The sequence below is a fragment of the Pyrgilauda ruficollis genome, unplaced genomic scaffold (genome assembly GCF_017590135.1).
Source record: "Pyrgilauda ruficollis isolate IOZ18807 unplaced genomic scaffold, ASM1759013v1 scaffold8, whole genome shotgun sequence".
NCBI classification, from domain to species: domain Eukaryota; kingdom Metazoa; phylum Chordata; class Aves; order Passeriformes; family Passeridae; genus Pyrgilauda; species Pyrgilauda ruficollis.
Window position 1 is genome coordinate 2,389,599 of NW_024529932.1, and position 17,176 is coordinate 2,406,774.

Genomic DNA, 17,176 nt, shown 5'->3' on the forward strand with positions numbered 1-17,176 from the left:
CTGCAAACCCTCTTCTCACATAGTGAGGAGTCTCATTCTCTCCCGAAGGAGTCATAAAATACAGCTTTATCCATCCTGCATGCAGCAATCAGACAGGCTTAAGAGCTTAAGCGCTCGGAGGGTAGCAATGCTTAAAAAGATTGCACAGACCCGTTTGCCTGCCTCGGTCTGCACCACTAATCAAAGCTCTCCTCAGCGTGGACTTGTGGAGCACATGGTCAGAGCTGGAAGCAGAGCACTGAACATGCTCACAGAGGGGCAGCTGCTAAGCTTGGTCCTCTCAGGATGTGCACAGGGCGCTCAGCAACTCGCACAGAGCCCGGTGCTCCTGCCCTTGCTCCGCTCTCCGGCCAGCTGCTGAGCCACAGAGCACTGGGATCACACACCGGGCAAAGAAGACGGCAACAGACACATCGCATCGCTTTAGACTGTTTTATTAAACAAAGCCAATCAAAACAAACCGAACCCCACCGGCGATACACCAGCTCCTCATTTACACACCACTCCTTTTCCCAGTTCTGGGAGAACAAAGAGGCTGAAGTGTAAATGAGATCAGTGTGGTGAGTGTTATGCACATGAATATTTATCAAGGAAGACCAGAAAGGGGCCAATTTGCCACCCTCCCGCAACAGCAAGAGCTTGGTCATCAACAAGTTGGAGGGAAAGGGTAGGTGAAGAGGCTGGTCCATGCCTTTGTGTGGGCAGGAGTGTGTGGAATGCTGGTGAAAGGCTGTTCTTGCATCTGAGTGTGACTGGGGGAGCCACCAGTCAGGAACGACGCTGGGAGGACCCTGGGTTTTGGGACAAAAGCTAAGTACGACACAGTTATGAAGCAAGCATATAATGTCCCTTCCAGTCATGCAGTCAGTTTGCAAGATGCCCTTTAGGGAAAAAATTCTAAAGGATTAACTGAAAAGTTGTTACCATTCCTTGGCCATGCCAAGTGCTCATGATAAATCTTTTTCCTGAAGAAAAAAAAGCAAGGCTAAATCAAACTACAGAGCTTGTCAAGCATGAGATTTACAGAAATCTCACTGGGTTATGGATTCATTTCTTAAACAGTTGAATTATAGCAGCTTCTGGGCATCAATACATGAAGCGTGCTGACCCCTGCAGTGCTGTGGGGAGTTAGGGTATGAGCAGCAGTGGAGAGATAGCGCTGGTTATCGTCTTAATATGTATTTCAAAGTCACTTCCGAAAAAGAAGACAAGATAATAGTTGAGTACTCCAGCCACAGACATGAGGAACAGGAACAAAATGATGCGCTTTCCAAACAAGTAACCAGGAGTGCTGAGGAGACAGAAATGGGGGAAAGCAATTTGTTAATGTGCATCATCTCACACGAGAACCCCCAGACTTTGGACTCTACTGATGAGACCAACTGAAAGACCTCAGGGGCTGAGAGAGTGGGGGAAAATTTATTTTCTGTCTTGCATTGCCAGGCAGTTGAGAGGAACTTAAATGTAAGGATCCTGAACTTAATGTTCAGGATCCATTTGGATGTGGATTAGGCCTTCTGTTCTCAGCGTAGGCTGCTGCTTACAAAGGTGTCTCTTCAGAGGCACTTGAATGTGTTCTCATCCATTGCAGGCTGTGGGACAACTCTGTTTCACATGCTGTAATTTGCTTTATCAATATAAATAATATAAATATAAATATAAATATAAATGGACAATCTTGTGCAAATAGTGGCACAAACATGCAAACCTGTGTTTGCAGAGAGTCCTGTGAGCAGGAGCTGCAGGCCCCCAGACCCCAGTGCTGCTGCATGTCTGACATCTCCCACAGCTACCCCCATTCATCCAAAAGCGAGGGGCTTTCCTGCACTGCCCAATGCCAGCAGCTCTTGCAGGCAGCTCCAGAAGCCAGTGGCTCTGCCTGTGGAAGTGCAGCATCCAGCTATGCTGCTACCACATTCTGGATTTTTTAAAGAGGCTCTGCGACTCCTTACCTCTGAGTCCTCTCCCCGAGGTAGCCCACAAAGTACTTCTGCCTCACAAACAGGTACATCAGGCCAGCAAAGGCAGCAGGAGCTGGGTAAAGGACAAAACAAGGCATTAAAAACAGCAGCCCAGGTCTCACTGTACGCACTGTCTCCATCTGCTGCCTGGGCTGGAAAGGAAACAGGAATCTGCAGTCTTGGGTTATGGGACAAGCACTGGAACTGGGATGGAGACCTCTGCATGGGAAACAACACTTGCCTTGCCCTCACTCTAGCTTTTCTGAAGACTTTGTGGGTAATCCTGCACACAGCTGTGCCCACACACTCACCACCATCCTTCCAGTACCTAAAGGGAGCCTACAAGAAAGCTAGAGAGGGACTTTTCACAAGGACATGAACTCATAGGAAAAGGGGAAATGGCTTTAACCTGAAAGAAAGCAGGTTTAGATGACATATAAGGAAGTACTTCACTGCGAGAGTGATGAGGCACTGGCACAGGTTTCACACAGAAGTTGTGGATGCCCCATCCCTGGAAGTGTTCAAGGCCAGGCTGGAGGGAGCTTTGAACTACGTGGTCTAGTGGAAGGTAACCCTGCCCCTGCCAAGGGAGCTGTAATGAGATGATCTTTGAGATCTTTTCCAACCCAAACCATTCCTATGATTTTGTGAAACCCACTTTGGGCCGTACCAGGGTCAGGAAAGAGAGTCCCAGCTCAGGCACCGTCCTCACCAGAAACAGAAGGCTGTTGGTAGATGTACTTCACTAGGAGCAGGTGGAGGATACACTATGGTCCAATACTAAATTCTGAGCATTAAAAAGGGGCTTTCCCCCATAATTCTAGCTTTTCCTACAACTGCAGATAAAATCTCTTTTTCTCATGATCATGAATCCACTTTTTTTTCCAGAAAGAATAGACAGGTACCCCAGATAAGCACTCATCTTCATGTTAGATAAATTCACAGTGCATTGGAGGGGATCACAATTAGAAATGCAGGTCAATAGTCCCAGCTGGCCCTCAGCACAGGGGAGAGCTGGCAGTTCTGGCAATTTAATAAATTAAGCCCATTTCCTGTCCCAAGACTGAATAATGTGGCAATAATCCAGCAACCAAGCACTAAACCTTTTACCCAAAACAAAGGAAACTCATCCATAATGCCAGTATAGGAAATGTCCCTGGCCTGGACTACCTTGAATTAAGTCTGGGAAACATCTATTGGCATAAGTCAAGCCACGCCATGAGTGCTGCTACTCAAGCAGCATGCTTAGTCCCAGGACAGGCTAAGAGAGGCTCCCCTGCTGCAGGAGGCTTGGTCCCTGAAAGTGTAACTTCCAAAATGCTCACCATCCTTTGCTGAATGTGATGCCAGGTTGAAGGGGGAAAAGAAAACAAACAAACAAAAGAGTGTTACCTTGGCTGCAGAGAAGGCCAGCACACCAAAGCACAGCGAGGAACGTAGGGTATGCATGTCCACAGTTCTGGCTGGAATGGAATTTATAGGAGAGAAATCAGAGCACAGGCAAATAGAAAAAAATCAGACTGGTGGCAGGTGGATTTGGGCTGCACTAGTGCCCTTGAAAGCAGACTTTTACCCCAGAGCAGTGGGAGGCCCCTGACCTGCCAAGGGCTGGGCTCCTCACCTAGGTCTGCTTCCATGTTTTATCACTCCCAATGGATGCCTTTGTGCTGCCTGATGAGGAAAACAAACCACCCTGTGCCTGCCTGGCAGCTGTGAAAGCCACTTTCTCCCTAACCTGTTCAATCACGATAGATGCTGTGAGCTTTATTGGCTTAAAGTCCCTTTAATTGAGTCATATTAATAATTGGATGAAACCAACAAATGTAGAATTGCATCACAACTAAGAGTGTCTCACAGAGTTAGCATGTGTCTTTGCAGGGAGCAGGAATGGTGTCCAGCTGCCTCCTTCAACTGTGAATGTTTTCTGAGGGGGAGAAGCGAAGAAGTTGAGAGTGATTCCACGTGACAAAGGAGTGGAGAAGTGGAGAGCTGTGTGCCAAGGGAGGTGCCAGGGACCAAGGGATTTGTGTGAGCTCTGCCACCTACCTGCTCCTCAGCAGGCTGATGTCTCTGCTGGCTCTTTCCTTTTGAGCCCTTGACACTGTGGCTGTGCCTGTGCCACACTTCCAGCAGGGCAGAGTGAACTGGTTCCCAAATGAAGGGACACATTACTTGTGATGGCTGTAAGACCTATATAGATGCAGCATAAGGTGGCAAGAAGGGTGCTGGATTCAGCCAGCAGATATATCCAAAAACCTCATGTCTGCACACCGAGCTACAGCTAGGGATTAAGTACAAAGCCTTCATCTGAGGTAAATTGGAATCCGCCCCTGGCCCCCAAAAGGATTTGGATTATTTGGATAATTTGGATTTAATGTTAATGCAGAGCATGATGAACCCCACTCTGCCCTCACCGACCCCTCAGTTCTTGTCTACTCACTTGGCAGTGTAGACACGGTCGAAGGAGGAGGATCCCTGCCGCTGCAACACCTTCCCATTGCAGTGTCTGCTTTCATGCTCCACTTTGTTAGCAAAAAAAGCTGTTAAAAAACCACAGAGTATTCAGTCTGAGATGTCACCTGAAGATATTGCAGAAGCTGGGCATTGTGGGCTCAGCACTGTTCCAATGGAGAGATGGCAGGAGAAGACACAGGCAAGTGAGGGTGCAGGATGTGGCCAGTGTGCTCACTCTGTCACCCAGGTTTAACCAAACCCTCCATGCCAGCATGTGACTGGTAGCAGGCTCTCACCTCCAATCCCTGCTTAATCCCAACTTTGCACTGCATCTCTGCTGCAGAAGCACTGCCCTGACCCAGTCCTTTGAGCTCCCAGTGGGAAAAGAGCTTTCCAGTCAGAGCTGCCAACCCCAAATCTTACTCTCCAACAGAGTAGGGAGACAAGGGAGTCTGTTCTCTTTTAGTGAAACCCATTTGCCAAACCAAGGACATCCTGCAGGGCTGGTTCTTTTCCCAGAAAGGCCCAAAGAAAGCCTGGTCTTAATGGCTGATCCTTGCTTTAAGCAACAGAGTTGTGTCTGAGTGTTAGCTGCTGCAAAAAGGCAGCACCTCAAGATAATGTATCATGCTCTTGACAAACACGTTTTATCTGATGACACTAAACCAGAGACCATCAATCATATGTCTAAGTACTCCAGAGAGAGCTCTGGCAGGCTACAAGCTGCAAGCTTTCTGTTGTCGTGCACCCCATCTCAAGTGCGTCCAAATCACTCTATGGCTTGGAATATTAACGTAATATATACACATGAAAGATAGCCCATCAGGAAATACATTATTATAACAATAAAAATTTAGCTAGATAAGCTGCAGGATTTCATCCCTGCAATCTGAAGAGTTGCCTCTTTTCTTCCCCTTCATCAATGCTGTAAAGAGGTCTTTTGTACTTCCATTGTCCTTAACAAAAACTACTGAGTTTTTTTTGTTCCCAGTATTGTGGGATCCCCTGGGTACATGCAGCCCTTCTGCAGAAAAATCCACAGTGCTTTAAGCCAGCACCCCTACTCTGAGCAAGGCGGCAGAGCCTCCCACTGCCACCAGCACAGTGTGCTGGCTCCTGGGGGACCAGACACCATCTGGTGGCAGAGCTCTCAGCACCTCCATCTGCACACCAGCACAGCCTTTGGCAAGAGATTACCCTGCCTACAGCCACTAAGAGGACCTAATTGAAGAGGACAGAGTTGATCAGCACTTTTTTGTCCAGTGCTGAGCTGCAGCAATGGACTTTCTGCAGGTCTGGGACCACATGGACTTGCTAGTAGCACACCTCCTCCCTTTCTTTTATCATGCTTGAAAATCTCTAGAAAATACCACATATTTGGCTTTCTCTTTTCTAAGAAAGCCAAGCAAGTTATTTATCTTCCTCTCCACTGCTGCAGGTGCTGCCACTTCCCAAATATCAGCTTGCTGCTGCAGAGAAGTTCCACTGTGCTAGGAGGCAAGAGGGTGCTTGCCATCATGAGAGGAGTGAGCAGAGCAAGGCTGGAGTGGAGAGGTTTAATTCACCTCAGTTATTCCAGAAGATAATGCCCTGAGGCTCCAAGGTTCCACAGATTGCCCAGAGGCTGAACAGTGGCAGTCCCACTCTGATCAAGGTAATGTGCAAGAGTTCAGTGTAAGCCTGGTTGTTTCACAAGTCCGTGCCAACAGAACCTGGGAGCTGATGATCCCACATAGCCAGTGCTTGCAAACATGCCCCTTATTTCTCTCCACTTTGCTTCCTCTGTCCTGATCTGCTCAACAAAGACCACTGATTTGCCCTGAAAGCTGCTGGATTGCAACATATCTCCAGTAAAAGACCAAAACTTTAGGCTGCATGCGTCACTCAGTGGTATGCGGCTACAGGAGTCATTCCGCAGGATGTGGAGATTCCGTCATGAACACGGTGACAGTAAATGGACACCAGACTCGGGCAGCACCACTGCCCACCTCCATCCTCTGGAACAACAGCATTCAAGCTGTTTTCTAGTCCTGCACCCTATGCAGAGAAGCGTTTAATCACAATTTTATGTGGTACTGACTTCACACAGTCAGAGACAGTCAAGCAGAGGCCCAAGTGCTTTGCTGAACGAGAGCCACAGCAGGAGTTCAGCACTCCTGATACCCCTTGACAAACATTTCTACTGCTTTCATAACTGCATTCACTGCAAGACTGCGTATCAAGTCTGGTCTTTCTTGAAAGCAAGTTTGGGAAGAGGAAATCAGATGACGCAAAGCTTGAATTCATGGTTAAGGCTGACTGCCTCACATGCTTGGCAGATTCTGCCAAGCATCCTACTTCCCCTTTGTAGCAGTTGGGTCCATAAACTCACAGACAGATAAAAGGACATGGATGGAAGTCTAACATATCTGAGTGAGTGGGAAAAAACCCCTATATATAAAGTCATATGATTACATAGCAAGAAATGTATATTTGACACATTTTCTTAATCACGGTATGTGCTCTGGTCTAAATGTGCCATATTCTGGTGATGTCACACGTCATGCACTTGCCAGAGAACAGCATTGGTTAAATGATGTGGCATTTACTGCCTATGTTGAAACTAAACCAGTCTGCATCTCCTTTTTTTTTTTTTTTTTTTTTTTTTGCTCCTTGGCAGCTAGGCTCCCAGCACTTCCCCCTCTCTGCAGCAGCCCAAGAATAGCCCATTTCCTAGGACTTTGTGTTCAGTGGGAATCTCCCATTTGTAATAAGAAGCCTTCACTACAGATTTCTGGAATTTTCACCAGCTGCCCAGCCCACTGCTGAATCTCTTTGAACCTGGGCGAACTTAGTGCAGCTGAGGCAAAACTCAATCCTTTCTTTGAATTCAGGGCAAAATTTCCTGCTAAAAAAAGTATTTGTAAGAGAAGATGAAGAAGTTAAAATCAAATTTGCACAGGAGAGATACTTATTTAATTTAAAAGATTTTGAAGACTATACATGGGACTATACAAGGTCTGAGTAAGAGCTAGAGAAGAAAACTTCACCATCTCAGGAAATGTACAGTGTTCTTGGGACCACAGTTAATTGGGATTAGATATACTGCAGGACTTGGAGATGCAGGAAAGCAGGAGAGCTGCCTGCTCACAAATAGCCCACACAGACTCCTCCAGTTCTGTTCCTTTTACCCAGCTCCATGTAAAGGTCTGACCCATTGCAGCCCCCCAGGACTCCATCCCCGCCCATGGCAGCAGGGCTGCAGCCTGAGAGCAGCTCTGGCTGACCACAGCAGGGATCTAGGTCAGAAAAGGAGGTCTTAGTCATCAAATCAAAATTCATATTGCCACAGGGTATCCCAGCATATTAGTCCTTACATTGCCCGAAAAGCGTAACAAACTCACTCCAGAATGTCAGAGAGTAAGACCATGTGGCTGTCAGGATACTGCCACAATGTCACACAAGATTCCATGCTTAGAAGGCCGTTTCTAAAGCCAAAGCCATGCCTAAGAATGCATGCACTTATAACTGAAGATTATCTATCCAAAGATCAGCTCAGCATATATCACCCCGAACTTTCCTCAGCTCCCTTCTATCCCTTAAATAAATATGTATTTTTGTCTTACCATTCTGGATGACACTGATCAGGGTGACGATGACAAGCAGGACAATGCTTCCCAGGGTCTCATGGTCCATTTTGTGAGAGGGCTCTCAGGGTGAATGGTGCAGCCTCAGTGGCAGCTCAGTGCTAGGAGCACAGAACGAGGAAGTGAAGGTCTTATCTTGAATCATGAAACACTTCCTATGGTTTCACAGGAGAGTGGCAGCACCCTCTGCTCTGGTGCCTGTCAGACCAACGACCGCAGGCTCACTCACTCGTCATGTACAGATGAAGCCCAGGAAAAAAGAGATTACACATCTGTGATCTAAGATGATATGAGATGTGGAAATATACCTATTGCCCTTCCTACACACAAGCAAATCCTGGATGTCTAAAGCCTGTCCGAACATTTGGCCAGCTGTGTGGAACAGCAGAAGGCCGGAAGAAACCAGTCAGGCTACCACAGCATTGTCAGCAAGTGCCCAGCCTCTCCACAAGCAGCTGGGAGAAGAAATAATGTGGACAAGTCTTAGCAATGGTGTTGGTCTCATGAAGATGCTCTCCCTGGTCACATCTCCATCAGTCTCAGCAGTGAGGAGACCCCAGGGCTGCACGTCACAAGCCAGAGCTCCTGAACCCCCTGGTGTATTGGAATGGGCAGTACAGCAGTGCTGTGAGCACTGCTGCTGAGCACAGAAATATGTCCTTTGTTACCAGGTATGGATCCTGCATCCCTCCCCCTACGAATAACTCCTTGGAAGACAGTGACAGCTACAAGCATTCAGTGTTTTACAGGCTCAGACTTCACAGTTGTGCCCCAATTTTAGTGCTTGGAGGCCAATGCAGCAGAGCACAACTGCTGCAGCAGGTTCACAGCTCGGATCCAAGCCCCTGATGAAGCTGGCACAGAAGCACAGGCTGCGGTGCTGTGCAGAGGGATGGGTTGACCTTGGCTGAACATCAGGTGCCCACCCAAGCCACTCTATCTCTCTCCTCCTTAGCTGGACAGGGAAGAGAAAATATAACAAAAGGCTAAGGGGTTGAGATAAGGGCAGGGAGAGATCACTCACCAGTTACTGTCACAGGCAAATCAGACCTCACCCTGGGTGGGACACAGCCAGGCAGGAGCTCCAGCAGGAGCCAACCTGCAAAACCTATCTTTTTCAATGGGGACACATTTACTTACAATGGTGTTTTTACCCAGTCTCTCTATCATGCAAATTTTTATAATCCATAGTCTTACATATGGAAAACTCTCATATACTTTGGGTATAAACAAATACACAGAAATGAACTGGCAGAGGGAGGTGATTAACACCATGAGCTGTGACATAGTTATCAGAATAGGAAAAGGGTGTCTTTCTGGGATGCCTTCCCTACAGTCCATACAGATACAGCTGTGTCAGAAGCAAGGCCATAAAGAATATCAAGGTTTAGATTTGACCTGTGATTTTTTTTCTTCCAATTTTTAACTTTTGCCAGATTTGCTTTAGGAAAAAACTCAAATCCAAGAACAAAATGCAAAGGAGTACAGCTTTTTGAGAATGCTTTTCTTCAGACTAAAGCTCTCTTTTTCCCCAGAATACAATCTTTTCCTACTTGAACATCAATGTTTATGTTTTGTGGTCTATTAAGCACAGGATTGTAGCTGGTATTTAGGGATAGTATTTAATGCTAAGCATCTACTAACGCTCTGAGAAGAAGAACCCATCACCTAAAAGCCATGATGGAATTAAGTCAAAAGAAGAATATTGTCTAAGCAGAGATCAGTGTTATGGCTGTAAAGAGAGGAGCTCTGCATGGGCATGGGCAAGCAGGAGGGAGCTGCTGACAGGAGAAGGCTAAGGGGACAGCACAGAGGTCCTCGGGGCATCTGTGGTAGGAGGATTTCCACTCATCCTCCTGCAGCAGGCTTTCTTCTGCTACTTGTTTTGTGCTGGTGCAAACCTACCAGGCAGCCTGCAGCTTGCTTTTGATTTACAAGTGGCAGTACAAGCACATAAGCCTGCTCCAACCTACCAAGAAAACACACACGCTTCCCCGCTATCAAAGACTTCCCAGAGGTGACTTCAGCTCAGCAGAACTCTTGTATAAAGAGTGTAAAAGAGGGTAGGAATCAGGCTGCTGAGGTGTGAAGTTGCCATAATGCAAAAAACCCCACAACACACCTGCAGTTTATGCCAGCAGGCTTTCCAGCTGGCTGACCCAAGCTCCCAGCCCTCACTCTGTGCGCTGGCCACATCGTGAGAGATGAGCTGTTGATGCCTTTGCTTTCTCCTTGTCCTGCTCTTTGTTTTGCAGCTCTTGGCTTTGCTGCTGCTCAGTGCCTCTCACCACAGACTCATCCCCACTTTGCTCTCCTGCTCTGCTCCTTCTGATTTCCCCCTGTCCCCTGGCACCACTTTGGCATTTTGGCACTTGACATCCCCAGTGCTCTTCTGGAAACTCAGCCCATTCCCTCCTCTCACCCAGGTTTGCTCCAAAGCCATCCCACATGCATGCATGGAGGAAAGCAGGGTTTCACACTCCTCCCTGCAGTAAAAAAAACAAACCATGACATCAACTCCAGGGCTTGTTAAAATGATTTCTTGGTGTGCAAGGAGAAAAAAGCTTTGCCAGCAAGAGCCTCTTTGGTATGGCTGCCTTAAGAAAGGAACTGCAGTGTTTTGTTTTGTTTGTTTTCTGTTGTTTGGTTGGTTTTTTAAGTGCAGCATCACTCTGAGGCTCTGCTTGAGGAAAAACAAGGAAATCAAGATGGTATGTGAGACATGGAAGAAGTCCCTTTACAATGGCAAGGCAACACTGTTGTGTAGCCAGAGAGAGTAGAAACCTCTTGTGGGAAGGAATATTACCTTTTCATACCCCTTGGCACTGGAATAGCCGCAGGGTAGAAGGAGATTCTGGCAATATTTTTGCAATTTGGGGAATTGCATTGGCAAGGGAGGGCTAAAATTACTCTGCCAGCAGCTTTTTAAACATCTACACACTAAATCATTCCCTCTCCCTGAGACCTAAACACACACAGGATCACTGTCTGGATAAGACAAAATTGGCATCACTGGAAAACCCCGTCCACCTGGGAGAAGCATCAGTGCAAAACACCTCCATCATATCTCACTTGGCCATTTGAAATAAGGGATTTTCCTGAGTAGAAAAAAAGAAAAGAAAAGGGGGTGTGTGGGGAGGGATACACCCCTTGGGGAACAGTGCCTGCACCTTCTGTAACCCCCAGCTGTGGTCAGACCTCTTCAGGCACAGGCAATTCAGCACTTCAGCAGCTGCTGTCAGACCCCAGCCCTTTTGCTTGCTGCATGGCTGTTGGACATCCACATCATCCTGTCCAAGGAAGATAACCTTGACACAGTGAGCCATGAAGCTCACAAAAATGTGCAAAGCCAGTGAGCTTTTCCAGTTGCGCTGCGAGGCTGCCTGCACATTAATCTCCTCCCCTGGAAACTTGAACAGCCAGTCAAAATAATCCCTTTGTAGAATTGCTTTCATGGTGAAGAGGAAAGGAGTGGGAATGAAGATCTATAAATATCTTTTGGGATGTTCATCCTCCTCTCATGCACTCTGATCAGAGCTCAGGAGAAAGGACTCTAATCAAAGTGTGTCCCCTGATAAAATAAAGGCTGCTCGTGTGAAACTCCCACATATGAATGCCAGGTGACACCCAGCTGTCATGCTTTGTCATAAATGCAAGGGGACACAAGCCCCTTGGTCTGTCTGGTTAATGCGAGCACTGTGCTTTGCAAACTTGAAGCGCCACAGCCCCATCAGATGCAGCGCACACACACGTGTGGGTGACTCCCTGCCGTCACCACAGCCTGCCTCAGCATCACATCCTTGCTGAACCCTGACAAAACCCCAGTGGAGTGCATGAACAGAGCTGGAACTGTGAAGTGCAGCACGAAGAAAAGGGCAATGCTGCAGGTTTTGAAGTGCTGCCTTCATTCTGCACAGCCAAGAGAATGAGCCGACAGAGCACTGCCTCAAAATCCCCTCCTTCTACACATTTCATAGGCTTCCTCCTTTCACTCACTGTTTTCATATTCCTTTGGTACAAATTCAGCTCAAAATAGAGCTGGAAGACAGAAGCTGTATTCCCTTCAGGTCCCCTGGCACAGCCTCCTCCTCCTCACCCTCTTTGTCCCATTGTCACGATTCAATCCCGGCCGGCAACTTAGCCCCACACAGCCACTTGCTCACTCCCCACCAGTGAGAAGGGGGAGAGAATCAGAAGGATAAAAGTGAGAAAAGGATTAGGAAATTCCACACATGCAAGCAAAAAAACCAGTGAATGCATTCACCACTTCCCACAGGCAGGCAGGTCTTCAGCCATTTCCAGGAAAGCCATCACGCATAGTGGTTATTATGGAAGACAACGCCATCACTCCAAATGTTCTCTCCTTTCTCCTTCTTCCCCCAGCTTTATATGTTGAGCATGATGCCATATGGTAAGGGGTAATCCTTGGATCTGCTGCGGTCAGATGTCCCCACCCTGTCCCCTCTCAACTCTTCTGCACCTCCAGTCCACTCGCTGGTGGGTGATGTGAGAGGCAGAAAAGGCCTAGACTCTGCGTAAGTCCTGCTCAGCAGTGACTAAAACATCGCTTTGTGACCAGCAGTGTTTCCAGCACCAATCCAAAACAGAGCAACATGCCAGCTACCTGGAAGAAAATTAACTCTACCCAGAGTATTTCAGATGTAGCCTCACCTCAGCTGAGCAGAGGAGCAGAATCACTTCTCTTGTCTAATGTGACCCAGGGTACCATTGACCTTCTTGGCCACAAAGGCCCACTGCTGGCTCAAGTTCAACCTCCTGTCCACCAGGATACCCATATTCCTTTCTGCCAGGTTGAATTCTAGATGGGTGCCCCCAGCATGTCCTGGTGCATGGTGGTTTTTTTGTCCTGCAGTTGCAGGACTTTGCACTTCTCTTGGTTGAACTTCATGAGGTACCCATCAGCCCATTTCTCCAACCTGTCAATTTCCCTCTGGATAGCAGCATCACCCTCTGCTCTGTCTGCCACTCCTGTGAGTCTGGTGCTGTCTGCAAACTTGCTGAGGCTAAACTCTGGCCCATCATCCAGATCATTAATGGAATGTTGTGCAATATGGATCCCTGATAGTTGTTGGCATCCAGCTACATCATGCCACCACACTCTGGACACAGTCTGGCCACTTTTCAATCCACCTCACTGTCTGCTTATCCAACCCACACATCAACAGCTTCTCTGCAAGGAAACAGTGTCAAAGGCCTCACTGAAGCCCAGGCAGACAATACCCACTGCTCTCTTCTCTTCTACCAGGAAAATCACTTCACCATGGGAGTCTACCAAATTGTTAAACATTACTTCCCCTCGTTCAAGCCATACTGACCAACTGCCAGCGATTACACTGTCTTTGATGGTTTCAAGGATTAGCTCATCCATCACCTTCCCAGGGACTGAGGTGAAGCTGACCAGCCTGTAGTTCCTGCAGTCATCCTTCCTGTCCTTCTGGAAGATGGGGGTGATGTTGCTTTGTTCCCATCCTTGGGCACTTCTCATTGCCATGACTGATCAAAGCTGATTGAGATTGCAATGGATCTGCCATCTCTCTCAGTGTCTGTGGGTATATCCCACCAGGGCCAATGGACTTATGCACATGCAGGTTGCCTAAGTATTCCCAGACTTGCCCCTCATCCTTTTAGGGTATATTTTCCTAGCTAATTCGGTTTTTGTAACTCATGTTTGCTGCCATTATCACCTTATTAGCTTTTAGGTGGCTGCAATTTGCTTAATAATTCATTTTATGGACTGTTTAGAGCTGAGGTGAGGCTGCCTGGGCAGCAGATTCACAGGTCTTTCTCTCCACTTCGCTCTGAGAAGTCTCTTTTGCCCTGTCTCATTTCTGTCAGTGCTCCCGCGTTCCATTCGCTCTTGCAAATAATTATCAAAGGTCTTTGAATCAAAAGTCACTGTGGAGCGAATTTTGTCTTCTGTTCTTCAAGTCTCTGGTCACAACTACTCCTTTTGTTACTGTAATTATCCAAAGGAAAGATTTTGGACCCCTTGACCACCTTAACAACAGGGCAATGCTAATTTTTGTTTTCCACATCCCTGGCACATGCTGTCAGAGCTTCCTCTTGCCAGCTGAGCTGTCTATGAGGGCAGCTTTCAGGCTCCCATTTGCAAACGTCCCACAGTCCCAACAGGCAGAACTTCAACCACTACATTTTTCTGCTTGTCCACTCTTCCTCAATCCCTCAGGAAAACAAACAGAAAAGGCCACAGAGAAAACAAAACAATAGAGAAAACAAAAAAGGAAGGCCAAGTGTGAAAAATGCCAATCACTTGTTTTTAGAATTTTAAAAGTTTAATAGTAATGAAATGGTTATAAAATAGTAATATAATTAGAGTAATAAAAATTTGGACACTTAGGATTTAGGACAATACAAGACAATAAAAACAAAGAGTTATGGATAGTCTGGGTACCTTTTTCTGGGCAAAATAAGCCCAAAAAAGGACACACGTTAACAGAGGATTAACCCTTTAAAGCAATAGCCTATTACATATTCATACATCTCATACCTGATGTATAACTTCCATTCAAACAAAGGATTCTGTCTGGTCACTGTCAACTTCTTCCTCTTAATCCTGACGGCATCTTCAGGGCTGAACGAGGCGGGAAGAAGTTAGTTTCTTCTGACAAGGGAGCAATAAATTCCTTTTCTTTGAGAAATTTAGGTGTCTTGTTTGAGAAATGTAGGTGTCATTCCTCTCTTTAAATAAAGTAATTCACATAGCATAGTTTCTATTTTAACATTATGTTATAACCTAAAACTATATTTAACACACTACTTAAGAAAATTAATACAGCATAACATAACACATATAATATTAATTTTAATATTTGCGAAAAGCCAATCATAAAATACGCATTTTTCCCACCGAGGAAGGACAGTTTTTCAGATTAAAAAAGCAGTCAGGCCCCAAAGTGGTGATTAAAAGCCCAACCCACGCAGCGCCCCGAGGGAGCGGGAGCAGGAAGAGCACGAAGGAGCCGCGGGATCCAGACGTAGCTCGGCGGGGCCGGGTCTCAGCGCGTCTCTGTGGCGCAATCGGTTAGCGCGTTCGGCTGTTAACCGAAAGGTTGGTGGTTCGAGCCCACCCAGGGACGAAGCGCAATTCTTTTTGTGGTGCGCCGTGGGTTTTTTACTTCCCTCCTGCAAGAGGCGGCAGCTGCAAGCGGCCCGCGCCGCCTTTATACCGGCGGGAAGTGCCCGAGACCAGCTTTTGGCTCCGGGACCTCGCTGCTCCTGCCGCGCCAAGAGGAGTTTCACCCGCACCGTGTGCTCCCGCGGCTGCGGGTGCTGCGTCCGATTGCTCAAGGGAGACTGCAGGAACACGGCCTACAACGGAAGTTTCCGTAGTGTAGTGGTTATCACGTTCGCCTAACACGCGAAAGGTCCCCGGTTCGAAACCGGGCGGAAACACCACATTTTTTTCCCTTCCCGTGTCACTAGGGACGCGTTTCCTCTCTTGCCGCGGGGCTCGTCCCCTGCCCCGCAGTGGGCGAGGGCGAGCGGCCTCCTGGGCTGCAGGGGGGCGGGGAGGGAGGAGCAGGGGTAGGGCTGGGGGTTGTGCTGGAGCTCTGCTTTGTTCCCATGCTCCAGCTCCTCGGCAAACGCAGTTTCCCTGGAAAGATCGCCCAGAGGAGGGGAAAGGAGCTTCAGCTGAAACGGTCTGAACATCAACAGAAAACTTGAGAGAAAAGCTACAACCACTGGCAGCGGGCACTACAGAAGCCCCTTTTGATATTAACTTACATACAAAGAATAATACGGATCCAGGTCGGGGCAGGAGCATCTTCTTAGTGTTTCTTCAGCCTCCTCCTGGAAAACATACGCTGGAGGCACCTAACCCCTTCTTCCTTACACTCCTTTCCTAGCATTTCTCTCCTTTGTGAGCTCTGTGGCTCCACTGTGTTCTCTTGGGCTGTGCAGCTTCAGCATCTCCCTTGCAAACAACCACACCGTGTTTGTACACAGCAGAATGCAGAAAAATGCCTCAAACTCCATCAGCCTTGTTATCCCGCTAACCTCTTGCTCTGTCTGCACACTGTCTTAGATCAATACTCAGACTGGAAGTTCTTCCACTCCAAGACCGAATCCTGGTGGTCTTCAAAGCACAGCACACACTTTAGAGTATAAGCTGCTCAAAAGGCAATGTGTTTTGCTCCAGGCACGAAGGGGCTCACATCAAGACCAGCTGTTTAGCTTTGCAAAAGGAACACAGACAAGACACACTGGCTCTTGCTGATATATTGTCAGGAAGGGAATAATTATTTAAAGCAAAAAATAGTGATAGAAGAATAAATGGCAATGCCCAGCCATGAAAAACATCAAGATCAAAGTCAGATTTGTAATCAGCACCACAATAGATTTCTTGAAGAGTGCTCTAGCAGGTACACAGCTAGAAATCCATCCTGGCAGCTCCTTTGCAGATATGTTGGTTTATTGTAGGCAGGATGCGAGAAGGCAACCCTGTTTTTCACCCTTTACTGTGTTATAAGAAGCGTTTGAATGTATCATCAAGTAGTCAGATCTGAATCACAGCACCTTCTCTGCAGAGCTGATTCCAAACTCGAGTGCTACGATTATGCCTTTCCCAAAGCAGAAGACACAGACTAACAAGGCTCTGCAGAGGGCTCTGGACAGGCTGGGTTGATCGGCCAAGGCCAATTGTATGATGTTCAACAAGACCAAGCACTTGGTCCTGCCCTTGGATCACAACAACCCCAGGCAGTGCTACAGACTGAGGGCAGTGGCTGGAAAGCTGCCCAGTGGAAAAGGACCTGGAAATGCTGGTCAGTGGCAGATGAACACGAGCCAGCTGTGCCCAGGTGGCCAGGAAGGTCAGTGGCATCCTGGCTTGTGTCGGGAACAGTATGGCCAGCAGGACCAGGGCAGTGATTGTGCCCCTGCGCTCGGCACTGGTGAGGGCACATCTCAAGTTCTGTGTTCAGTTCTGGGCCCCTCCCTACAAGAAGGACATTGAGGGGCTGGAGTGTTTCCAGGGAAGGGAAACAGAGCTGGGGAAGGGTCTGGAGTGCAAGACTGATGAGGAGCAGCTGAGGGTGTTTAGCATGGAGAAGAGGAAGCTCAGGGGGGACCTTACTGCTCTCAACTACTCTA

At 47.6% G+C, this 17,176-nt stretch overlaps 1 protein-coding gene and 2 non-coding genes across 3 annotated transcripts; 2 read left to right on the plus strand and 1 right to left on the minus strand.

The window, feature by feature from the left end:
• Window positions 1–418: 418 nt before the first annotated feature.
• Window positions 419–14,706, minus strand: LOC121364198 (arachidonate 5-lipoxygenase activating protein). Its single transcript, XM_041487278.1, has 6 exons — window positions 14,571–14,706; window positions 8,021–8,142; window positions 4,402–4,501; window positions 3,354–3,424; window positions 1,953–2,034; window positions 419–1,291 (listed from the first exon to the last, which is right to left on the minus strand). The coding sequence occupies exons 2-6, from the start codon at window positions 8,088–8,090 to the stop codon at window positions 1,129–1,131; spliced, it is 486 nt and encodes a 161-aa protein (XP_041343212.1). The 5' UTR covers window positions 8,091–8,142; window positions 14,571–14,706; the 3' UTR covers window positions 419–1,128.
• Window positions 14,707–15,085: 379 nt separating this feature from the next.
• Window positions 15,086–15,159, plus strand: TRNAN-GUU. Its single transcript has one exon. It is a non-coding gene; the product is annotated as a tRNA-Asn (tRNA).
• Window positions 15,160–15,402: 243 nt separating this feature from the next.
• TRNAV-AAC lies at window positions 15,403–15,475 on the plus strand. The gene has a single exon. It is a non-coding gene; the product is annotated as a tRNA-Val (tRNA).
• Window positions 15,476–17,176: the final 1,701 nt, after the last annotated feature.